This window comes from Schistocerca gregaria, chromosome 2 (genome assembly GCF_023897955.1).
Source record: "Schistocerca gregaria isolate iqSchGreg1 chromosome 2, iqSchGreg1.2, whole genome shotgun sequence".
Classification (NCBI taxonomy): domain Eukaryota; kingdom Metazoa; phylum Arthropoda; class Insecta; order Orthoptera; family Acrididae; genus Schistocerca; species Schistocerca gregaria.
In genome coordinates, this window is record NC_064921.1 from 916,423,210 (window position 1) to 916,450,421 (window position 27,212).

Consider the following 27,212-nt stretch of genomic DNA (forward strand, 5'->3'; position numbering starts at 1 on the left):
GTGGTGGTATAGAAGAATTTTAAAAACGAAGTGGACTGATGAGATAGGGAAAGAAGATGTTCTCCACGTAATCGACGAATAAAGAAAAATATGGAAAACACACGAAAAGGACATGATGACAGCCCATTTCTTAATGCATCAAGGAATAGCCTCTGTAGTGCTAGGAAGAAATGCAGACAGCAAAAATTGTAGGACTGTTGGGGAAGAAAGAGATTGTAATACATCAAGCCAACAGTTGATTATATGTAGGGTGTAAGTGCTGCTCTGAAATGAAGTGTTTGGCGCAGTAGAGGAATTGGTGAAAAAAGATGCACCTTGGTATACATTTCAGACTTGCCCCTATAGCCAACCAACTAATAACAGTTTAATACATTTTCTTATTCCATTTCGAAGTGTTAGTATGCCCTTTATGCGTGCTGTATCTTTTTTTCTGAAATTACAGAAAACTACTTCGGAAGATTAAGGTCTTTCCAAATGTGAACACTTATTCCTATGTACGACATTGTCATGTAATTGTGAACAAATACTCTACTGAAATGTAAAAACCGTTGCAATCGAGAAAACCTTGTCAATATTGCAATTAATCGTGCATCACTGCCGTTTACAGCACTCCGTCTTCAGGCCAGAAGTGGCCCATCGGGACCATCCGACCGCCGTGTCATCCTCAGTGAGGATGCGGATAGGAGGGTCGTGTGGTCAGCACATTGCTCTCCCGGTCGTTATGATGGTTTTCTTTGACCGGAGCCGCTACTATTCGGTCGAGTAGCTCCCCAATTCGTATCACGAGGCTGAGTGCCCGACAGCGCCTAACTTCGGTGATCTCACGGGAACCGGTGTATCCACTGTGGCAAGGCCATTGCCATACTGCCACTTATACTTTATCATAATTCATTCAAGCCACTGCTGATCTCACGGGAGAATGATCCAGCTGTACTTGGCACTAGTAGTACCGGTACGTTTATATGGTTATGAAACCTGGGCGTTATCACCAAAAACTGAAGAAGCAACGTGTGGCTTCGAGAGGAATGTACTTTGAAAAACCTGTTGGCCCGTCTACTGTATTATGGAAGGGAAATGAGACCGAAGAGCTAAAGAGGATCTGTACCAGCGGTTTGGAAAGCTACACATTAGCCTAATTTTAAGGCATAAGAGGCCACAATGGTTTGGCCACATCCTTCGAGCTGATAGGTCCCTATCATATCGATTCCTAGAGCATGAATCCGGATAATTACGATATTCCAGTGCCTGTGTTATTTCGAATTAAGATACAAAGTTCCTTCGGACATGTATGCGTAACGTATATATACGCCAACACCACGCAAACGTCTTACAAGTAAAATGTTTTCCCTGTACAGGAATATACATAATGGATGTACGAGTACAGCATAAACACACTTGGCTGGCGACATATGGAAGTGTGGGTCCGGCCGTGAGTCGAGCAGAGTAGCCAAATGGCTGCTGGCGTGGTAGCTCACCGTGTAAGGTCACAGGATTAGCTGTTCTCTGTCATAAAGAACTGAGTTAATGGATAAACAATGACCTTCAACAGGCGTCATGGGACGTCCGCCCCGAACAGAGAAGAAAAAATGGTCACTCGCGATAAGCGAGAGAACCGAGTTCGAGTCCCGGTGAGGCACAAATTTTCACTGTCGTCATTTCATTATATAACTGAAGGTATTTCATGTTTGCAATTTCCAATACATTTCATGTCTTTCATAACGGTCGTAGTCGTCGCAGTTGCTGTTCGTTTGGAGATGCATGCGCCTCCGAATGAACTTTGCATCCTTTTCGGAATTACACAGGTACTGCAGTATCATATCTATAGTAGACATCTCCTTTGTCGTTACTTACTGATTTGCTTGTACTGTACATTTTGCTGTTATAATTTTCTAAGGTGTGTAGTTTTTCATCCTTTTCTTTACTTCTGTAGGACTTAAAGGGCCATTAATGCAATAAATGATGACGATGATGATGACCACAATCCAATAACCTGTAAGTCAAATCAAATTAAGAAAGCCGGCCGGGGTAGCCTTGCGGTTCTAGGCGCTACAGTCTAGAACCGTGCCACCACTACGGTCGCAGATTCGAATCCTGCCTCGGGCATGGATGTGTGTGATGTCCTTAGGTTAGTTAGTTTTAAGTAGTTCTACGTTCTAGGGGACTGATGACCTTAGAAGTTAAGTCAGTAGTGTTCAGAGTCCTTTGAATCATTTGAAATTAAGCAGAAACACTATCAAAACCAAAAAATACGAGTTAAATACGATTTTGAAATAAAAGCCATTGTAAACTAAAAGAAGTTTTCATTATCAGGACAGGTAAAATAGGACATAAAAGAAACTCAGTTAATTTATAACTGTTTATGTTCCATGGTAAAAGGCCTTCTTCTCTTTAAGGATACAAGATGTTACAAGACCTACGAAGAATGGCTTAACTGTCTGAATGTTACAAAAGTGGTTCTACAAAATAGAGCATTTTCCTCACCATAAAATCCCGAACCTGAAGAAGTAACAATATATTCCAAACTGCTTTAATTTATTATACAGCACTTATATATGTAGAGCGCGAAATATTTGCAAATGCTCCGCAAAGCACAATTTCAAATATAACAACAACAAAAACACTAGAAAATGGTGGAAACTACCTATGGCGGTCTCTAGAACTCTTTACTTCATGTCATTCTAAAATCAGACCGAGTACCGACACAATATAAATCGCGTGTTCCCTGGTATACAGTCCTCTATTTACAACACTCTCAGATACTACACCAACGTTCCTTAGTGTGAAAAATAAATTTCTTTATATTATTCCAGTGCTAAATATTAAAAAAGGGGAAACTGCTCATTTGTGTTTCATGTAATTCCTGATTTCTTTAAAAGCCTTGGCGAAAGAAATGGGAACTAGCTGGACATATTGTCTTGTTGTAACATCAGCAAAACGTGATGTTTCCTAAAATAAGAGGAAAGCATGAAAATATAAGGTTTTTAATATTTGGTTGGGTTAAGTAACGAAACTTCTAATTCTATAATTTTAAAATTATTTCATTTTCTGTCGGGGAAAGTGGATAAGAAAGTAATCTAATTTTAAACTGATGTCTTTGACATAAAGCACTGTTTAACTGCGTAACTTACATGTGAAGAAGACTCAGCAGTAGCTAGTCGAATGTTTTAAATTTTGCCGTGAAGTTGTTGAAAATTTGTAAACATACTCAAAATTTTTATGTAAGCAACTGAAAGGGGTATCACTTACTTGTTTCTGAAACGAAAGAGAGATATTCCATTAATAAAGTCTTGCTTAATTCCTACAGTTGTTCACCATATGTACTGGCCAATTTCTTCTTGCGAAAAAACCTTGCATTGAATTTTTCTAGCTAAATCTTTCAAAATACAACCCGAAAGTATTAACTTCAAGGTATCGCCTTCAGTAGCTACAGCTGTCAGTCAATAAAATCCTTCTTGAAAAGTGTTGACCTACAGTATATCTTTATCGAGTTGAGTTTTGAAAAACTGTTTCCACCTTTGAAAAACTCTTTCCACTAGATGCAATGTGCTGTAGCGCTACTGTACTTCTGGTTAACCGTAGGCCTTGGGTGAAATTTGATGACAGATGGATAATCGAACAGCGTAAATTTCAAGTACATTTATGTTAATTGGGACAAAATTTGATACTAAAATCACTGGCGGGTCGTAAGCTCACATTTACAGTGATGTCGTAAACTGCTCGTTTGCGGAGGAGTGTTTACCGGAACATTTGTGCTTCTACTACCATATATTTTCTACCGTGTCAGTTTTCTCTGTTAATTATTATATACCCTCTAATTAAATTTTGCACTTGTCCATCTCTGACACCTTTCTCAACTTGGCGCTACAGCTGCCCTCTTGTGTCTCTTGGGCCTTAAAACCGCTCTGAGGGTGTGGCAAGGACGATTAGCGGCAAACCGTACTAGGTCTGCCTTGTCTGTTTGTCTCGTCGTGGTCATATCGCAAGAGGCATGTGGTGTTTGTCTCGTCGTGGTCATATCGCAAGAGGCATGTGGAAAAAATAACATGTTGTCCTACTTTTCATGGAACGTAGGCCCGCTCTATCGGAATTTCAGTTCTAAAGCTGTCCATGATACACATCTCCTCACTTGCAACTCCCGCACTGTGGTTTTTCGAGTACATCTGCAACTTTCTAGCGTCGGCAAAAAAGAGTTCATGACAAAATGCTCTCTCTCTCTCTCTCACTCTCTCTCTCTCTCTCCCTGTCTCTCTCTCTCTCTCTCTCTCTCTCTCTCTCTCTCTCTCTCTGTCTCTCTCTGTCTCTCTTCTATTAACTCAGTCTGATAGGTGTCCCAGATTGGTGAGCAATACTCAAGAATTCCAAACAAGTGTTTTCTAAATCACTATTTACATGGATGAATTTACATTTTAGAAGCATTCTATCAATGAATCTCAGCTGGTCATTTGCTCTTAACCTCTATTTTTTTGTGTATTTGAAGGTGGTAACTGTTTCGCCAATAGTACAATCGAGTAGTAGGGATCTCTTCTCTTATTTATCCGCTATGCATCATATTTACGTTTCCTTGCACCAGTTGTCGATCCTCTGAAGTTCTTCCTGCATTGCGTTACAGTCTGTAGCCGATGCAGCTATCGTAGAAAATGGAATAGTCCATGAATAGAATGACGGAGTTTCTCGTACGTTATCCACTAGAACAGTGGTAGTCAACCCGGTGTCTACCGTCCACTTGTGGACATTCCTGCATTCCCGGTGAGCGGTAGGTAGTAAGCGTTTTAAAAATATTTTCCTTAGGTTTTCATAAAATTTGGACATGAAATATTTTGTAAATAAGTATTATTTTATGCTTTAACGTGCAGTAACTCTGCTTTATAATTTTCTTAACATTAAAATACCCTCTCATTTTATAAATCACCATCACTGTTGAAGCAGTGAGCGGTAGTAAAATTTTGCTACTAAGAACGATACAAAACGGGGCGGTAGGTAAAAAAGGTAGACTACCCCACGAACTAGAACATTAATATAAATTGTAGACGCTATCGGCCATGTAATTATCCTTTGAGGTACTTCTGAGACTATCTTTACACCTGTCAAATTTGATTTGTTAAGAGTGACCTGATGAGTTCTATCTACATGGGAGTCCTGAATATCACTTGAATATCGCTTGATACTCGGTAAGCTCGTATTTTTCTCACTAAGTTACGATGTGGTTACGGAGTAAATGCCTTCCTGACGTCAAGCAACAAGGCATCAATCTGGACGCCGATGTCACGGTGACTAGGATCTCAAGAAAGAAACACAAGGAACTGAGTTTCACAAGGTATCTGTTTACGGAATCCATATGGCCTTTCATGAAAGACGTTTTCGTTCTCCAAAAACGTCGTAATACGTGAGCATAAAACGTGTTCCACAATTCTTCAAAAGACTGACGTCGAGATGTAGGCCTATAATTATGTACATCAGTCTTACGACCCTTCTTGAGGTGCAGAATGACATGAACTTTCCTTTCTTCCAGTCGGTAGGCACATACCGTAAAGTAATGGTAGAAGGGGAACAAGCTCATTCACATATTCTTTGTAGAATCTCACCGGTACCTCATACAGTATAGATACATTTCCACTGTCGAATGATTTCCGTTTATTTTCTACTTCGTTCTCAATTATAGCCATATTTCGGCGTTCACACGAGGAGTGACAGAAGAGATCGCATTACGATCTCACGCGGTCAAACAGCATCGAGAAAAAAATGTACTGCTTGTTGCTGGCCAACTATACATACTACGTGATCTCAGGAAGAGACGTTATAAGCCTGGATGATTACTGGTTCTATATTACCACAGAAATAACGACATCAGTACCGGATTTACTCACAGGCCACGTAATCCCGGACCTATGGCGCCTAGAGGAAAGGAAGTGCTAAGAGATCAGCGCTTGTACTTTCGGTGGATTTGGTCACAAAAAGGAGAAAAAAAAGCACGTAATTTGTAAACACGAAAGGCAACGCAGCAGACAGCAGAACTGTCGCTGAAGTAGCGTTTGATTCATTGCTGAATTTAGTTGCAGAGCAATTTTCTATGTATTTGGATCCAAACACAACATACCTGTGTTTCTCTTCGTTTGCTGTACAAGTTGGCATTATTGTATTTCTCATTTATCGTCTCTGCGCGTGTTAGCTGTTATTATTTTTCAAAAAATAGACCGTCCCACACGAAGAGCTGATTGAAGAAATTAAGTACATCAAAATATAGGAAACAGGATTAAGGTTGCTGATGTAAGTTATGATTTTTTTTCCCCTCGTTGCTTGCAGTGTGTAGTCGGAAAGCTTGATTTTGCTTTTGCTTTCGCTTTTCATTGTTCAGGTTTCTAAAACCCGAAAGCAGCGCGCAGGGTGAAAACGAAACGAAGATTTTTCTGCTACTGTTTCATTTAGCAACGAGAGAAAAACCTGTTGACTTAAAAATATGTAAAAAAGTTACAAACCCAACCAGAACTGAAGACACATTGTCAATAACAGGGAAACGCATCTGGTGTAACGGTGTCTTAAAATTCAGTTTGCTTAAGACAGAAAAACTGAGAATATTACCAATTTATATTTGATATAACTATAGACACAGGCAGCTGCCGCTCACGCCACAACTACAATGCTCTGATTTTCTGCGCTTTATCTTATCGTTTCTGGTTGGTTGATCTCTTATGCTGCTTACTGAATTTTGACATATGTCTGTCGTTATAATTTTTTCAGCTTTTTCCTTGAAGTAAAGCATGCCATGTTAGCTCCTGAAGATGATTATGCGTTAATCGAAAGTGACCATCTTACTAAACAGACTGTAAAGCTGGAGCTGTTACTTCAGCCTCCTACACTTTTACTGTCACAGAAAGTCCGGCACTGAATTTGCAAAGCATGACAAGACCTCTAAATACAGTGTGCTACCCACAGTCAAGAGGCCTTTACGTAGAGATGGTACGGAAAACATAATCTGAAAATGTGTTCCATTGCTTGAGTTTCTAAGATGCAGCTTTTGAAACGAAGGGTGATAATACTCCATGAGGTAGTACATGAATGGATTGCTTTTCGTGTTGTCCACTTAAAATGGACGATGAAAATTTCCACAGCAACATCCCAAAGTATCTTAAACTCTTTAACAAATATGATAAGTGCTAATCGGAACTATATTCTCCCTTCACGTAAGGACAAGGATTCAGAATGTGGATGAGAAATTTCTCGTTTTTTTAATGTTGTTTGCGTGCAGACACCTTCTTCAACAAACACCTTAAACTGCAACAGAATTAAGAAAGCTCAGATGGCAAACTGGGAAACGCCGCTGGTCTCAAGCAACTGTATAAAGATAACCGTTGAAAAGTACTACTGCTTCTTTAAGAATGTTCCAAACATGCTTAAGAATGTTCCAGATACTCAACTATTAATATCTGTGTTTCCTCTTGAAACACGCTTCACATCAAGTGTTGATACAGACAGTTCTGTGGATAAGTACTCAGTTTCATGGATCTTGATTTGTAAGTCTATGCTTGACACCTGAGCGACTCACTGAGGCGTAAGAGGTTAATAGAATGCCCTGAAATATACATGTTGTTAATTTCCGAGCTACCATAATATGAACAACAAAACTAGTTTTGGTGCAAATTGATTCCTTATGTACAGTTTCCAATGCTATATGCATAATTATTAGGAGTGATGCGAATATTCCAATGCCACAGAATCTGTGGTAAAGTTTAATGAAAGCAGACAGAAGCATCATGCTGAAGCGTTGTTCCTCGCCGTTTTTTTAAATCTCATTAGTAGATTTTCATTCACTAGAACTCCATAGTAATATTGACTTACATTTCAGTCCATTAACGGATGATCTTGTTAGCATAGAGGGAGATATCAAATGTGATTTAACATCATTGAGGCCTTTTTTAAGTTGCCAATAGTCTTGATTCTAGTCGCTCATTCTGTTTAATTCTGCAGGACAATTCTTACTAGCGGTACATTTATAAAAGAGTGCAGTGTATTGTACAATCTATTTAATGAGATAAGGGTGCTCAATGTGTATAGAGTTTTAAAGTAAAATTTGAAACTTAGGTTAAGGAAAACTGTACTGGAACGCTTTTTAAACTACGCTGGATAATTGGCAGATTAGTTCCTTGCACTATAAGCACACCTTAGTGAATGTGTCGTAATATCTTCGGTATGCAAATAATAAACTGTACACTGTGATTTTTCACACATTTTACTACGTGTACATGTTTGCACATTTTGCAGGATACACAAATTCGTTTCTCGTCCCGTTCTGTTTATTGTGACATTTTACGTATTCACTACTAAAATGCTTTTTATAATTTATTCGACCCTGCAGAACAGCTTATTTGAAATTTTAGTGAAGAAGTGAAGAGAGTCTCTTCTGCAGATAATTATGTGAGGCTTCTAAAAGAATAAGAAAGTTGGCTTTTTTGAGCTCGGACTCTCTTTACTTCTAGTGATTTATCTTCTGTTAATGAATAAGAATCCTAGTTCTCGTTACACAAAGTTAAAATTCACTAATGAATTACAATGACAACCTTTCATCTGCCGTTTTCTTTGTCCTTTAACCAAAACACAACAACCACAATTACACTGTTTTGGTTAAGAGCAATGTGCTTTTACGACCTTATATGTGAAAATAGGTGTTATATTTACGTGTGAATCACGACACCTCACCATGATGCTGAGAACAAAATGACTTGCCACACAAAAACATGACAAGCTACCTGTAATAAATAATACACAAATGATCCTGAAAGTCATGCACACCAATTGTAAACATTAAATAAAACGGAAACGCACTGATGATGCCGCAGTGGTGCTGAAACATGTTTGGGAACTTGGAAAAAAACGGTGTTTTGCATAACTGGCATACGTTACATCTTGCAATTTTAACTGCAAAAACGGTAAACACAAGGAGCTGAAAATCCAAATGATGAATATAGGAGGAAGGCTGTTGTAAGTATATTCATCCGAACCAGATACAATTCTCGTAGACAACGTAGCTCGAACTGAAATCGCTTCCTCATTGTTTTGATTATTTTATAATGATTGTCTAAAGCAGCATCGGGCTAACCGTGGAGCGTCTTCCATAACAAAGTAGAATACCGATTCAATAATGCATTCTAGATCAAACTGACCGACTGCTTTTTCGATAGAGCGCAGTGTAGAACACGCGCGAGTCCCTCATAAGAAATACATTATTCCATTGGTTTATTCTTGAGTTTTAATGTCTATCTAAATAACCAACTGTCATTAACTTTTCTTTAAAAACATAAAATAAAAATTTTGCAGAAGCCTTACGTCGGGAAGTATAAAATCCATTCTTTCAGTACACTTTCTGTGCAGTAACTGCCAGCGTTGTGCAAAGGTGCGTCACGGTAGAGCATCATTAACAGGAACATTGATCAGGCACCACCACCAAAATACCAGTGTTTCAGTGTTACAGGGACACTAATATACAACGAAAACTCAGATAAATGGCACGCAGACGCATGGTAATTTTCTGTGTTTCGAAAATCGTAATTCGATTCGTCATTTCTCGATCCCTTCAGACCAAAAATTGAAATTGGTAGCAAAATGGAGAAGCCGCTAAGCAATACTTTATCCGTTTACGAACGTCAAAGCAAGTGAATTCAGTTTTAAGACAAATATCTATTGACCTGTTTATCGTCCACATAGGGTTTCGTTATTTCGTAGCAGCCATAATACTTATACTTGGGAAAACTGGTACTTCACAGTGAATGGACACTTTTTTCATCGAAGACCGTGTAAATAACGTATGAAAATTACTTCACTGGGATAATGAAAACTACTAAATATGACTAAATTATCACGTCACGTTTCTAGCGTGTTCCATGGAATCGAAGGTTCTTTCATACCAACAGAAGCCTTCATGTTGAAGCTGTGACCTCGAAATGTAAAACGCTATTTAAAACGCAGTAGGTGGATTGCTTTATGATGTTGTTCAGTCTCTTATTACCTGAAATAAAAAAGAAATCAGAGTCACTGGTCCCATTTGTTATTCTGTCTCACTTATTATACTCTCCACTACGCGTTTCTGAAGATCACGCATTAACCATGAGGTGGATTTATGTCAGTTTTTGGCTCATGTAGGTACGAGCTTGGTTGACTGTGGCACTGATCCTCAGTGGTCACAAGCAGTTTTTTTTTCAGATTTTTTACATCATGTATCAACAGAATTACGTAAAGATAACGTATATGTAGTAGAAAATGTGTCAAAGGTAAACACGACCGGAAAAAAACTTTTGATCTCGAGACCACAATGCCAGAGGCTTCCCGAACGTCGTGTATACAAATGCTCTATGACTTCACAACTGACATAAAGCAGCCTCATTATTGAGGTATAATCTTCCGACATGCATAACGGACACGATAAGTGTGATTGACGACAGTAGTTTATTTTTTCATTTTATATTCATAATGATCAAGCTCAAATGTAACTGAAAGTGTTCGCATACATGTTATTCTGTTTCCTTTTGTGTTTCTTATAAAGCAGGAAGCGCAAGATTATATTGTATGGAAGTATCTTGATACTACTTTTTCCCTAAGGAATTCGTACATGGTGAATGAGATTCCTGTCAGTTTTTAAATGACACAAAATACCTAAATCACATGAAAAACTGAGTTTTTCCGAACACTGCCGAGCTTGAAAGGAGGTAGTAGAAAATTTAACGCCACTATGCTTGCAACTATGCTTGTAACATGAGCTGCTCGTTTCACAGAACACAATAATTGTTGATTTAAAAAGGTCATAAATCAGAGGTACCAAGAACTGCTGATAAATAAATCTTCATTAAGTACTGGTTTCGATTATCTGATCGTTTTCACTTTTCATAAAATTGTTGACAGCAGCCTGTATGGCAACACACTTATCAGCGGAATCAGGTAAAATAAAAACCGTCGTAAGTAACTATCTTAATCAGGTTCCTATCCTTCAGAGAGGTACCTCATTTCCTACAGTCGATGTAGCAGCATTGTTTACTGCGACGTCAGATTAAATAAATTTCATTTTATGCTGCAGTAAGTACGTTGCCATACAGGCTATTGTAAATATGATATCTGAAAATCATCGGGTGACCTCTATCAGCAGTTAATAGCCTTTAGTTTATCGGCAGCTCTTAGCGGATCTGAAATGTGATTTCTTTTCAAATATCTACGATCCGTGAGGCACAAACTAGAGTAAAATGTAACTTTTGAGCTAGAAATTGAAGTTCAGTAGTAGCTGAATTTTGTTATCGATGATCCGTTGCATATCTGTGGCTCAGCCTGCAACTCTTGCGTGACGTGGTCGTATAGCCGAAGGGTTTAATTCGGTTATTTTGTACACGTAATCTCGTTATCCATTTAAACGTCAAACATCATTCGTGCAAAGGTTTTTTATGTACTGCTCAGTCATATAATATTGCATTACTCAGTCAATAGGGAATCTTTCGGTGTACCTGAGTCCGGAGTACGGCCTGTGTCATTGCGGTGTGCACCGACCACATACGATACGATTTATCGATCGATACCGCTCTGTGCGCATATTGCAATTATCTCAATTACGTGCCGTGTATTATTAGACGGGAGTAAATTATTAGCTGTATTAGGAACGCCGTGGAAGAGCCGTCACGTGTGTAATCTCTTTCATTATTATACGGCAGAGTTACCACCGGCAAGGTAAAGCCGCGTATTCACCAGATGTTCGTGCTGCCGACATCTGGTTCGTGTCGTGAGCTGAATGTCTGTACTTCCAGTACTACGTCTGCTGAATGTCATATTCACTTCTGCAGTTTGTTTTCTGGATTTTTATTGTGCCGTTCAAACCTACAATGTTTTCTTTGGTTAGAAGGGCAGCTGAGAAAAACGTCTATAAAGGGACAACTCGAAATAGCTAAACACAGTATTATTTCAGAACCTCCAAGAACCGCTGATGTCAACAATATTGGTTAAAAACAGTCTCGGTTGCAATTTTAGTTTTTTTATTTTTCAACGACGCGTTTCGCCTTATTTAGGCATCTTCAGGTAAAGATGCCTAAATAAGGCATAATAAATATGATATCTGAAGATCATCGGGTGACCTCTATCAGCAGTTAACAGCCTTTAGTTTATCAACATCTCTTGACGGATCTGAAATATGATTTCTTTTCAAATATCTTCAGGTAAAGATGCCTAAACAAGGCGAAACACGTAGTAGAAAAATAAAAAAACTAAAATTGCAACCAAGACTGTTTTTAACCAATACTGTTAATGACTGGTTTGCTGTATGCCACATATGGATTGAAAGAATTTCTGGTGATGTAAACATTTATGCACCGCCAATATCGATTGACAGAGCATCATCAGGTAATAATATGAAATTATTTACTTCAGCATGTATGGCATCGTTCTTACTGTAGAGTGAAAAATAAAATAAAAAATTATGGCTCTGAGCACTAAGGGACTTAACTTCTGAGGTCATCAGTCCCCTAGAACTTAGAACTACTTAAACCTAACTAACCTAAGGACATCGCACACATCCATGCCCGATGCAGGATTCGAACCTGCGACCGTAGCGGCCGCGCGGTTGCAGACTGTAGCGCCTAGAACTGATCGGCCACTCTGGCCCGCCAAAATAAAAGAAATAAAAATTATATCACGGCTATGAAACCTACGTCAACAGTAATAAATTAATACAATCACTATTCATGGCAGTTTCAGTGACGTAGGATGCTTTTCTACATTATTTTTGGCGCTTCCGTAAGTTGAATAGCATACAGGCCCGTTATCTTATGACAACCAGGTTACTGAAAATGGTAGTGAATGAAAGTTTATTCAATGAGCAAGTCTTTGAGACTCGTAAATATGACTTTTTACTAGTGTTTACAAGCCTTGGGGCATCAACAGCACAAAACATGTTGAATGAACTGTCAAAATTTTAGTTTTGGTCTACGTCACAGATCTGCCAGGAAATATCCAAGTTAAATGCGCTGTTTTTCTGAACTGCGGTGAACTCTTTTTACACTCTTGAGGTATTTTTATATGAGAAAGTGCTGAACTGTCTTTTAAATAGCGATCGTGGAGCCTTGCTGAAAATGACAAACAAAAGGTCACAGAAAAATTTGAAACAGCTGCCGTTCAAAGGTTGTTTTGGACCAACCTTGTAACGTCACAGTTGCTTCGCAGCATCTAAAAATATTCTCGTGAAGAACGGAAAAATTGTGTGTAAACATATTACACTATTAGAGGAAAGATTCATGTTTTATTTGACTGAAGGGAAGGACGTTCTCTGTCGTCCACTGACTGTTTCAAAGCCCATGACAACTACTTCGGGAAAAGAAGTTTGCATAAGTTCTAATGATAAGGCAATTTGGTTGGACAGTGTGTTCTAAGATAAACAAAAATATCTGTTACTACAGAAACTTATAAATGCGAGAAGGGACAAATATACTCGATAAAATAAAGTTACCAGGGAAAATTACGTATAAGGGGAGAGAGTTCGAGCAGATAAAATATCTTACCTTTCGGTGGGAATCCTGCATATTATTTATATATGCGAATTATCAAATAGTGCTGGACCTGATGAAGACTTTACATTAACGTGTAATACAACCAAAAATAAATTTAATAGTACAAGACAATGATTTCAACGAAGGGACAAAAAGTTAGCGGTGACAAAGCGAAGTAATACAGCCTTTATTATTAGCTTCAGAATCTTTGTAAAATCGAAGTAATTACAGTTTCATATGGTTTCTTGCAGAACCAAATATCATGTAATGTCATAGCACTTTCATTAAACCACTGCTAGCGCCTTTACAACAATAGTATCACTTTTGTGCAGACATTTGCACCCTAGGCGTGATTTCCGTCAAATATGACTCAATGACGAACGCGTTAAAATAGGAATAACTTGAGAATCTGCAGATAATTCTACTCCATACCATTTTATGACGTAGGTTTGCGAAATACCGCAGTTTATCTTTCTTCCACTTCAAAATTTCAGTTGGCGGAATGCGGAGAGATTTTTACAATGTTATGAATGTCAAAGGATTCGGTTGAACGCTAGTGTTGAAACATGGCTCCTTTAGCTGGAGCCGGAAGTAAGACGACGTCCGAGTGCTGCTTATAACGTCTTGCTAACGTACTACGACAATTTACTGTCTACCGTAAATATCATCCTCTTTTAGTGATACTGAATATATTATGGACTGATGAGAAGCAGTCTCATTTTATGAATAAATATTTGTTTTTCTTTTACATCAAATTATATATCAATAGTTGTCGGGAAACACAAAATAATAAGTCTCTTGCGCTAAAACAGTCATTTAAAACTAAGACGAAAAGTGATTTGAAACATAAATATTTGCGTATAATCAAACGACTACGAAGTTAAGTTATTCCGTAGACCCAAAACAAAACAAAAGCAACAAGTTAGATATTTTTGGGAAGTGTGGTGTGTTTTAAGAATTTATTTCCTGTCTGTTACTGAGACGATTTGCTCATTCGTGTATGATTATCAGCTCTTTGTGGAGAGGAGTTAAGAAGAACATACAAATAAGAAGATTCCCATAATAATGTAGACTAGCAGCCACATGAGCACAATATTATGAAGATTCCGTAGCATTTTGCAATCGGAATAAAATACTGATGGAATAATTTGTCACTTATGGCTATACTTGTACGGTTAGAGATTTTGAACAATATCTGTGATGTATGATACAAGCCACTGGATTTTAGTAATAGCAATGAATTTCTGAGCACCATTTCAAAGATATTTCGCCAATGCACATCTTTTCTGGTAGTTGTAGATTACGTAGGTCAAGCGCGCCTGCTTAGTAAAAATGTATCACTACGTAGATCTGTGACTGTTATTATTACTCTGATGTTATCTGTAACTTGTTCTGTTTCTTAGCTCCATTCATCTTCGTGCCTGTAGTGCACTTAAAATATCTGCAGAATATACAGATGTGTCATAGAAACGGGTTGTCGGACTTTTTAATTGGGATTTTGCTACATATTTGGCGGCTTTTTTAATGCATCTGTCAATAATATTTCTGGAGAATTTTAGTACAATCTTCTCCAAGTCAAAAATTTTGTACCATTCGACTTGTCGTCTTCTTTGTCTCTGGTGGATACTCGTCTTAGCGCACTCTAATATGGTTCACACATTTTTGAGCCGTGTTCCAGTATAAGACATGAAATTGTATTGCAAGCAATCTTCTCCCTAGACGAACTGCGGCTGGTAACCTACCTTTCTCATTCGCTTTACATATAACTGATTGTTGGTAATCATTCCATTCCACAAGGTTATTGCTCTTCTCCAGTATTTATATTAAATGAGATATAAGTTATGAATTTCAAATCGTCGTTTCTTATGGTAGTTTTCTTTTACGTTTCGTGAAATACATTACGTAGTTTCATGGGTGCTTTTGGACGTGCACATCAATTTATCAAAGTCTCATTAGATTTTGTTGTAATTTTGGATCTTATACCACTTTGCTATTGTAGACAAATTTGTCATCTGTGAAAAATCCGAGCTTTCAACTATTAGCGTCTGTTGGTAACATGATCAGCACCAGTCTTATCACAGTTCTCTGGGGTACACTTCTGTGTCTGTGGATTACTGATCATCGAGGACAATGTTCCGTGCTCCACCAGGAGAAATGATTCAGTGCTGTTGCGGTCCCCACAAGATGTCCCTGTCGACTCTGAAAAATAAGTGACAGCGGGACACCGAATCTGTGTAGATAGTTTTATCCATCGTACCTACGTTTTCGTAATCTATTCACAAGCAAAAGTCATTTTGCTCATGTCATTATGTTTATAGACACAATAGGTTTTGGAGTTCCGGGAGAGAGAGAGAGAGAGAGAGAGAGAGAGAGAGAGAGAGAGAGAGAGTTCTTCAGGGATTCAATAAGTATTTAGCTGTACGGAACCTTCGGCCTCCAATGGCTCTCTACAGAGTAATAACATTTCGTTCTATTTCTTATCTCGATCTCTTGGTAACCGTAGTGCAGTGAAAATATTTACAAAATAGTGCATATGTCGACGGCATACACTCTGCGTCTTGGTTCGAAAAAAATTTGTTCAATTCACTCGCTTTATCTGCTGTTGATCACAACAATTTTCACTTTTCTCTTCATCTTCAAGCTTGTATTCAGTACTACTCAGTTATGTCACGGCTTTGCTTTACCGGTGGTGTAAGTTGCACGTTAACAACGACACACTACAAGACGTATGGTTTACTGGTGAAGAGATGACCGATATTAACCTCGTGTATAGAGTCACTGAATGTGATGCAGGAGTTGCGCCAGGACGCAATGCTGAGCTCATCCCGCAGCACTGGCTTTTGCACCCGAAGGTTTTTGTATTACATTAGTTGTGTGTTGCACGATTTAGTGATTGAATAATTCCGGACTTTGCTGTGCTTTGCAGGTATTTTCACAGAAACGAAGGTAAGCAGGGAAACAAACTGTATAGACCGTAATCATACGGTTGCGACAAAATCGCAGCAAACTTCGCAATGGGCCAAGATTTTTTGTTTGTTTATTCCGTTTGTTATCCACGATATTTTCCTTCAGGTAATTAATTTAGGGCTGTTATTGTTTTTAGTCGAGTCTCGAAGATAGTGACTACAAACCGACATCACTCACCTGACGTAAAACAATGTGGTCCGTAACTGCTATAAATAAAAATGTATAATTACAGTAATAGTCTGTAACGAGCCGCGGGAGACCAAGTGTGCCTTTAAACAGAATAATTAGAATATCCCTGAACAACTTTTGACGTATTGTTGGTGGTTTTCGCGTTCACCACGTGTAGTTGAGTTATCTTACAGAATAGCGCTGAAAAAATTCGTATAGTAGCGAATAATATGAAAAAGACTTTTTGATAGCTGATGCCAAGACGTAAGGGTCTCCTAAGATTTGACCTCTTTGTAGCCCCGCCGTGAGGCTATTAAGGACAGTCGTCTTTCGCCGGCGGTGTGAGCCGGGCATTCTAGGGGAACCCCCCGCACTCGGGGACTCCCCCAACTTCTTAGGAGGCACGCCTTCCCTGACGGAAGCCGCGTCCGGCAGCTGCCTTCCTAATTGAATGAGGATCGCGCGAAGTGCCGCAAAGTGGCGCGGCGTGCGGCCCACGGCCTGCGTCCCGCCCCCAGCTACCGCGTGGCGCGGCCAATTTTTTCCCCCGACATGCGCAAAAAAGTTTCCTGGAGGGCGCGGATTGGCGGGGGTGTTCGGGGGCGGACGTGGCGACCGCGTGTTGCCTCGGGGACGCGCGGCGCCACGCTGCCCCAGGAGGACTTCACCCCTTTCTGCGCTCGTCTTTCCCTTAACCCTTCACGATGACGAGTTCTTCGAAAGCCACGCCGCCAAATTACGAATATGTGTCACTTTTAATATTCAGCTAACAAGTCTCAATGTCGTTGTAACTGTTAGGCACTGCGCTGCGATCATTTTGTGAACTGTTTCGCGGTTAAGGGCAGCGACTACATTCATAGTGAAATCATTACAGTACGTTAGATGAATAATAATCGTTTTCGCTTGTATCAAAGTTAATGGCTGTCCTGTTAATTTCACCCTTTGGGGAAGTACTGACTGTCCTGCTAACTTGTAATTAGTATTAATTATATCAGCAGAGATAATAAACACTCATTCTTATATACCGTTACTGAACGTGATTTTGGTGACTCAAGACGTGTCCTTCTTTACTGTTACAGTGCGTGATTTTGTTGAAACTGGACGTGTCTTTATTTTAACTGGTTAATTCGAAGCATTCGTAGTTTCGATACTAGTTATCACTTGCGTAAGATGCACGAAAGGAAATACTGACTATGCAAGTGACTTGTACATAATATTCATTATGTCATGTTGAAATAAATATTAGTTGGTTACAGCGCTCGATTTTGGTGGCGCTGGATGTATCAGTGTTTACACTGCTTATTTCGTAACTCCCGCAGCTTAGCTACTGGGCGTCACTTGCATAAAATATTTTACATTTTTGCATTTATATAAATTTTGAAGGGAAATATGCACAGACGTGCGTAACGTGATAAACAACAATTAAACTAATGACGTTTGTGGTGCAGTCTTGGGTCTGAAAAAGTCAGCATCCCTTCAAAGAATGAATAGTGCAACTCCCAAAATAACAGTCGTCAGGTTAACATTGCTCTGAAGATGATTTTAGTTTAAACGTTGCATTTTCAATGTCATCTTCATCCTTCTCAGGGTTCTTGTATTAAGCTGGTCAAATATTGTACAGTATATTAAAAAAAACTGGAAGATAAGTCTAGAGTGACGGACCACTTTACTTCTGATTTATGACAATTTCTGTACGTATTAAACAAATAAAAACGACCAAATTACAATGCAACTGCACCATCGTAGAGCGGCGTAAGGCCGTTTTAGTAGTCTGGATTGCCGGGATGTGGGAAAAGCATCAATAAGTACGCTTTGTTGTAAACGAATAATATACGACACCACTTGGTGTTGACCGCGATGCCGAGTAGTGCATTAAACCTGTAACATATTGCCACCGCGTCATTGAGTACGCGAGGATGCTTGCGTCGTCTGATGAGCGAGTGAAACAAAGCAAATCATTCGCGGCAGTAGGTAGAGGGTAGTACCAGGAAGAGTACTACGCACTAGTATAAACTGCAGCAGACGTCTCTGTGTAATGTGTTGTAGACACTGAACAAGAATTGAGAATGTTGCGGAATTATTAAGTCACACAGAACTGGAGGAGATGAACGACAGACAGTGGTGGTACGGAGGTGGGCAACGTGGGCAGAGACTCACCCCTGCCGCTGCGGCCGACGAAGCGCAGGTCGTTGAACTTGGCCACCTGGTTCTTCATGACGGCGGTGCAGTTGCGCAGCTCGGCGCAGTAGTTCTCGTCGTTGCCGGCGCGCACCGTCACCAGGGTGCCGTCCAGCACGTCGCCGAGCGCCACCACCTTGAAGGCGACGGGCAGCGTCTTGTTGGAGCGCCAGTGCGGCGGCAGCACGGTGCACACGAAGTGCGGGCTCCCCGTCCGCACCAGCTCGCCCGGGTGCTCCGACAGGAAGTCGCCGAGCGTCCTCTCCGCCAGAATGTCGGACGTCATCTTGGTGTAGGTGTCGGCGAGGCCGCCGTCCGCCGGCGAGGACGAAGACGCCGCCGCACCGCCGCCGCCGGTCGCCGAAGACGCCGTTCCTCCGCCCCCGACGCCGCCGCCGCCGGCGTTGCCGGAGGCCCCTGCGGCGGGCGCCGTCGCCGCCGTCAGGTGCATCGGGTCGACGACGCTGATGCTGGGCCTCCTGCCGTAGACGCCGCCCCCGACGCCACCGGTCGCGCCGCCGCCGCATGACGACGCCTCGACGAGCCCCTTGCAGTCGCCGGCGCCGCCTCCCGCCTTGGTGCCCCATATGGTCACGTCCGACGCGATCTCGGCGGCGGCGGCGCCGAAGTTGGAGGAGGGCGCCTGCCCTCCTCCGGGTAAGCACGGCAGCAGCACTTTTGCGGCGAGAGAGCGCGGGTGGCGAGGAAAGTCGCGCAGGGTGCCAGCCGAGCGCCGCTACGGGCGCCAACGCGTCCGGCCCGCCTGTCACATCCTCAGCAGGCGACACGCCGCAGGGTCCACACGCTGCCACTACAGCAAACCGTCGGGACTGCCTCCTCGCTCAGATGGAGCGAAAAACCGGAAAAGAGAGACAGAGACAGCCGGCGGTGGTAACAACAACCACAACAAAATAAAACAACTGTTGCTAGGCACTGCACGCAATCGAACAAGTTGCTCGGGAACGGACGAATCACTCGCGCCCCCACACACGCACACCCACTCTTTTTTTTCACGTCCTCCCCTCCCTGCGGCCGTGGCCGTCAGTCGTCAGATTGTTTATGAATGAGGGCGCGGGTCGCGCTCGGCTCTCGCGCCGCTCGCCGCCGGCGTCTTGTTATCAATGAGGCAGGCGGCCGACTGACTGGCCGCCCCGGCTTGACCGCCTGCACTCAATGGAGTTTGAGGTGCGCCTCAACACGCCGAGGAGGGGCACGCGACGCCTAGCCGCTGCTCCCCCGTCTGCACTACTGCCACCGCCGCCACCGCCGCCGACAAACAACAAAACACAAAACAAACGCCTCTTCTCGCACGCACAATCGCATGCATGTTTCCGAGCTTGGGCGTGCGTTAACTGTAGTGTAATACGGTAGGAGGGGGCGCGTCCGCCGCCACCACCGCCGCCGCCCCTGGCCCTCCCCGCCGCCCCTCCCGCCCCGCCCCCCTCTCTCCACCGCTCTCCCACCGCCGGCGGGGCGGGGGGCGGGCTCGCCGCTCGCCGGGGGTAAACGACGCAGGCTCCAAACTAACGTGGACACACATCCGAGGGGAGGGGGGGAGCGGCCCGGCCGCATTATCTGTGTACCACGGCACCGCCGGCCCGAGCGCGCCCGAGCGCCGCCGACGCCAGCCGAGCGGGGGCAGTGCCGGCACCGGGGGCGGCGGCGCGCGCCGGCTGCCGTCGCTGCGGCCACGCGGCTGATTACCAGTCGGGCTCGCCTGCACATGGGCGGCTGCAGACCTCACGACCGCCGCGCAGCGCTGGCTGCATAACAGCCAGGCGCCTCGTTTCAAAACTTCTGCGTGCCCCTCTACGGCTGTTCTCCTCCATCTGACATCTTCGCGTCACTGGTCGGTCGCCAGACCACGTGTCAGACACGAGGACTGTGTACAATGTGTCTAGCGTTCGTTAAGATCGGATATTACCTGTGAATCGTTTGGTTACTCATTATCATCGGTAGGCCTATAAGTAGTGTCTCATATTTTTGTTAGTCTCCGCAATCCTGCAGTATTTTTGCGGGGCCAATGTTTTCTTACTGGAGTGTTAACAAAGGTATTTATTTACCACGATCGCTATTTCGGCCTGTTATGATATTTGCCATAGATAACTCTATGAAGTGCCTTGTTTAATCTACGCACATGTGGTACTTGGTGCAATTCATATGACAGGCCTGAAAATGACGTGATTGCGACGTCGAAACTCGTTGCACAATGAAACAATACGAATGTAACGGCTGTTGGTACAGTATAATTGTTTTTCTCTGTAAACAGTCTTATTACATGTTTCTTTTTAAAGAGTATTGTTCTCGTGTCAATCATATTTATACATTTCACTGGTGTAAGAAGGTAGGATTCTTCATCATTTACATTCCTTTATATAAATGACGAAGACTTCTCTCTACGTATACGCACGGAATATACAAACATGGTTGACACGAGGAGAGTGTCGTCTTAAAAAGAACACATCCGTATCGTTGGGCATAGTGCGTTTTCACTCTAAACTGGCGAACAGACGGAAATCACGACTGTGGTCAATAAATATATTCGATAACACTCCAGACGTTTCCCAGTCTCATCATCATGGTTTCAGTTGTTAAGACACGGATTAGGTATCGTATGTCATAGTTGACAATGAGACCTCGGGTGGTGATGTCTACAACCTAATTCGAAACGGCTTTTGTTTCTTTCCATCTCTCGTCATCTGACCTTTCCTTTGCGAAATGGGATAGCTGTGTGTTAAGTGTATGTGGCGAGTGCAGGTGGTTTTGATGGGATTGGGTTGTGTAGTGTCACATTTGTGTTGCGTGAAAAGAGAAGGAAGAGGGGCGTACCTTACATCTATTGACTAGCACTCCGGGGGCCTCCGAAATTATCCTCCCCATCCGACAAATGTGTCACTATCAACAGCGTCACGTGCCCGTACTCCATGAGACACTAACGAGACATAGAGAGTTTAATCCAGGCCACTACCGTAAGGACTGATGACAGTAACTTTGCGCCACCACCCCGGTGTCCCCCTATCCCTTTTTCGGCCAAAGACCAGTGCTGAAAATTTCTTCTGCTATCTTAATTCGAATCGGATTGACTCCGTGTCGAGAGGCACTGGAAAACAGTGTATCAGAGACCTCTGTCATGAAGGCCGGTACTTCTTAAATGAAGAAGTTCATTGCCTGGCCAAAACGACAGGAAATCGTGTCAGTGTGAGTTAAATTGCATTGTCAATTGCCAATTGCCAAATTATGGTGGAATATATATAAAATTACGAAGAAATGTATGTAGATTAAAATTTTGTTCATGGGTGGAGCAGCAATTGTGGGATGAAATCTTCTGGAAGAAATAATAAACAACCGATCAGCTGCAAAATGAATGGTTTATTTAAACCACTTTACCATGGTTTCAACATAATAAAAACGTTTTATTCAGAAAGAGATAGTGACAACTGGGTTGTGAAGAAGACGGTTTTGTAAACTTTGAAACCACTCTTAAGGGATTTAAATAAACCTTTCACTTTGTAACTTTCTGGCTGCTTATTATTTCTTCGAGAAGAATGTGTCGATTTTATTAAAACCTATTAGTAGGTATACTGTATGTTTTAATGATGTTCTTCTGCCCATAAATATTTACTCCACCACAGTCCCGCAAAGACTGTTCAGATCATACTACAATTGCAAGAAATTTGCGCCTCTGGCGTAGTGTTGTCGCAGTGAAGTTTCTTACATAACTGAAACCCTGATGATCAAGCTATCACTTCGGAATGCTTATTGGCGTAGTAAAAAAGCAATTGAAGAAACATTAGCAGAATTTTGTTATTACGTTTTCCGTTCATGGCAGCGTCTCGATTTTGACAATAATAGCAACTGATGCTACCATCAAATATTTACTCCATCCTCAAGCAGAACTTAGACCGCCAGTATTATTATTCAGTCTTGTTGAATGTGCATTAATGTTGAACTTGTGTTGCTTAGCATGAGAGCGTGTGTAGTAACACAGACTAAACCAAAATCTTATGAAATATATTGCATTACCTGAGAAACGTTGTACCACCTGTGGAGTTTAATGTGCTCTTTGTACTCACTTTTTGAAATTTAAATAAATTGAATGTGTGTGTGTGTGTGTGTGTGTGTGTGTGTGTGTGTGTGTGTGTGTGTGTGTGTGAGTGAGTGAGTGAGTGAGTGAGTGCATGAACACTATTTATGCGAATATAAACTTTCAGTCCACTACTCGTAGCTTGATATATTCCATAACTTCGGAGAGAGCGTGCACTTGCCAACTTACAAGCTGGCTTGGTGGAACTGCATCTCTCATTACAGTATTTTATATTTTGATAACCTAAAAAGTTCAGATAATAATTTATGACGTTCACTCCCAAATCTCTGAACAAGATTTCGTCCGTGAATTTTTGACACACCTTTAGCAATTTGTGGTTCACCTTTTTTTATTGCTTGGAAGCAGAACAATTGTGATAGCTGCAGCGTCTTGATAGTCCAACATTTCGAACCGTATTAAATATTTCGCAATGTCATTACACATGTTTACTGAGCAGTGTTGAGAGATCTTCAGTAGTACTGCACAATATTATCGTGCATTTATATTGACCTGGCAAGGGCCGCTTCCAGTCACACAAATGGTATCATTGCCCGTTGGAACTAATTACCAAGTGATCGTCAGGTAATACCAACAATTACAGCATAGATATGTTCTCTTTCCGGCCCTGTTCAGTTCAGGAATTGCTGTTGTTATTGTTTTGGTCCCCTTGCAGAGTTGTTTAATGTAGCTCTTCACGCTAAACTTTCCTGTGCAGGTCTCTTCATCTTAATGTAATCACTGCTACCTACATGCATGTGAAACTGCTGAATGTAGTTACTGACGGGTTACCTGTCACATACATCATTTGATTTTCACCTGGTAATAATAAGTCCAAATAGGTAATGAATGATACAACCTCGTTTGATCAGAGGCAGAAACAAGTAATACAAAATATTTACTATACCCGCACTGTGTGTCCTTGAGGCAGTAAGTCTTAGTCTGTGTAAATTAGTTCGTGTCTGTCGCTGATAATATGCTGCGGTAATATTTTGAGATTTTGTATCGCTTAGTATTCTTCCATCTTGAAAATTGTATTACCATTACCTGTGCCTCTTGCGAGAATTTCACCCCTCCTTTCTGCAGAAAATGAAGCAAATGTTGGCGATGTGGTACATAAATAACGCTCATACTACCGTAGTATTATTAATGAATTTACTTTTTCTATTATTGAGAGAAAGTAATATAATAGTGTTAAACTGTCATCAGATACTAGATTTCATCATTTTTAATTATTTTCGTTTCCCTTCGTAAGTTACTGCTATCAGGGAACTAGGTTCATCTTTTTGGTAGTACGTTAGTTACCACCGGCCATTTATCGAAGCAAAGAAATTACCAGTTTTACAAGAAACAATGGAACATGGAACTTAGGAGAATAACCGTAGACGTGACAACTACTTTCTTTAACTCCGCTATTTGCCGGAATCAAGAAAAACGTATTATTAAATGAAACAAGTTTTCAATGTTACCCAGTATTTTAACCATTTACACGCACGTTTTAATTAATACAATTCAGTGAGTTTTCTTATTACTCATTCACTCATTTCAGAACTGCTGACTTCCTTGATTCAGATGTGTCCTAGTATTTTGTGATGCATTTTTCGTATTTCTTGTTAACTGTTTTCCATGATTCCGTTGTGCATCACGATGTGGTCTCATCCGTTATGAGGAATTTTGATTATAGCAATTGAACATCTCAGTCATCCATAGATGGTCGTAATTATTTTGCATGCCTGGATATATACAGTCCTGCGCTGCTGCACATTGTTTTATTAGCGGCCGCTAGCCGGTATAGGAGCAGAAACAACTGTGCATAGGTAATTTTGGAAACACATATCACACATTTAAGTTCACAATGTGGTAATTCTAAGCTACTACATTAACCTTTTTGTTATACAATTGCAGCAAATTTGTTTTATATCTCCATATTATTTAACATTCTACCTGCTAAATTTCCAGTATGCATCTACAGCACATTTGTCATAGTAGTATGCTAAACAGGTTCTTATGTAATCAGTTTCTACACTCTGTTGCATGTGCTAAAAATTCAGTTATCTTAAAACACCTGTAATTTACCAAATTATTCATCGCTTGCAAATATATTTATAACATCTCCTCCTGCGTGTAGTAGTTTGAGTGAATAACTATCTCACTGCAGAATCGGAATACATTCTCCACAGTATTTTTAAATTCTCCACTCAAGAGATTTTCAATATTGTACCGTACTCCCCATTGAAACATCAAGTCACAGAAGGCCATGTGATATAATAAATATGATAATCTCACTTTTAAATACTTTTACGCTGTAATATACGAACGATCACTATAAATCATCACAAAGTAAGAGAGAAATTTGATACGCTATATATGTATTTGTCTTGATCAGAATATAAAGAAACGGTTAGATAATCGGTATCAGCTATTGAGCAACCATCTTCAGATCTACGTAAAGGAAAGAGAAACGTTGATTAGTAAGCAAAATGTAATTGGAAAAAGCCAAATCTGTAAGAAAAGCCATCCAGTTTCATCGGGTACGACTATCAATAGATTTTTGATTTAATCAGTCGTACTCGTTGCAAATCGCAGGTTGATATGAAAATTTAGATTGAGCATCTTTCCGTAAGTAGTCCTTGTCTCATGCTCAAGTGCTTTCGGTCAAGCGCCTTTGTGCGACGTAAGTGGATTCATTGTTCATGCTTCGTGTGAATGGATCATATGCAGTAGAATCGCACCAAACATGTATGTAAAGTTGTGGATGCTGATAAAACATGACTCTGGAAGTTTTCTATAAATTTTTAGGGTAACAGTTAGTTCTTACTCGGTTAATTCCCGTGTATTTACAAACTAAAAACCAGTGAACACACCAGTGACGTCATTCTTAGTTAGTAACATCGATTGACGAGTTCTGTAATTATCTGAACAATTATGAAGGCTACCGTGAACTAGTGATCGGTGATACTTTAATCTCGATAAACAATAAAGCAATAGCAAACTTTAGTGTGAAATGAGAAGTAAATTTAGCTGCTATTGCGAACGTAGCTGGGTCTAAGCATTATTATAAAATGTGTTAAGAACTAAGTATACGATGTAAATGGTATGAACTTTTATTATTTCACAGCAACCTTTGTCATTTCAAACTGAAGAAATTTCCGTTTCAGGTAACACGGTCAGGATTTATACGAAGCATGTTCTCTCTGTTAACCATCGCTTACCAATGCTCGATATAGAGGAAGGGAGGATAACTGTTTTCTAGTAGCTTGGTTTCATTAGGATTTTAAGGGGGGGATGTTCATGAACTTGACCAAAAATATTAACTTCCAACTTGTTTTTTATTTATAAGTAGAACTCAAATTTTCCATGCTGCATCGCATCCGAAGTGCCTGAAATATAATGAGATGTGTGACGCTACCTTTCTGCCACGCACGCGTTTTGAAGCAACACGTGAGTATCAGCTCGGTCAACAATGATTCCGTGGATTACATTCACAAGGAGAGGCTTCCTAATTGTATCCTGGATGTTGTTAAGCCCACTTACAGTTTTCTGGCCGCTACTGAACTTCTAAAAAAGTATGTTCATGGTAAAACCCAGAATTCAAGTGAGCCTCTAAGTGCATTTGTATGCAAACATGTCCTAAAACCACAACTGCTACAATTGTTAGAACTCAACTAATGAAGTAGTTCTTGAGTTAAATGAGGTGAACATCGTGAAGTGGAAGGTATTAGAGAAAATAGACTTTAAGAAACGAAATTTCACTTAAGATACCATGAAACAGTAGGTTTACAGACCTGTCTGCAGCTGAAAAGTCAATTAAAAGCCTGTTAAAAGAAAGAAGGAAAAAAAACAACAAGAAACCAGAAGAGAAATCTTGAGAGGGATCTGGGGCCTTCTGAAGAGGAAAAAAAACGTTAGGTTGAACTTCTCAGAATCTATGACGGATAGGATTACGAAAAGTTGTAAACTACTTTTATCAAACCAATAAATCTTGTCTCTAGGATATATCTTGAAAAAGTGAGTGCAAGCTGCGATATGAGTAAAGTGCTTACAATTTTCGATGAATTTTGTATTATACTTACAGAATTATAATTAAAAATATAAAATTCTCATGAGAGAAGCTTACTATATGCAATGAGATTAAACATCACGATCGAATCTTCAAAATTATTTACCTGGTGCATCTTTTAAATAGTGTTTTAATTAGAACGTTAGCTACACTTTCTCATATTGTGAGTATGGAACTGAAAGCAGTTTGGAAACTCATGCTGTAGTGGCCCACCTGGACTTTCGGCGGACTGTCTTGTGACGGCTGTTCGAAC

At 40.8% G+C, this 27,212-nt stretch overlaps 1 protein-coding gene across 1 annotated transcript in view; it reads right to left on the reverse strand.

Moving 5' to 3' along the window:
• The window catches only part of LOC126336046 (protein lozenge-like), a gene marked incomplete at its 5' end in the record, with an annotated part of 433,243 nt that extends 414,097 nt beyond the window's left edge, over window positions 1–19,146 (reverse strand). The window contains one exon of the mRNA XM_049999526.1: window positions 18,798–19,146. Coding sequence (XP_049855483.1) covers window positions 18,798–19,146 — 349 coding nt within the window. The remainder of the gene's footprint in view (window positions 1–18,797) is intronic.
• Between the last annotated feature and the right edge of the window lie 8,066 nt (window positions 19,147–27,212).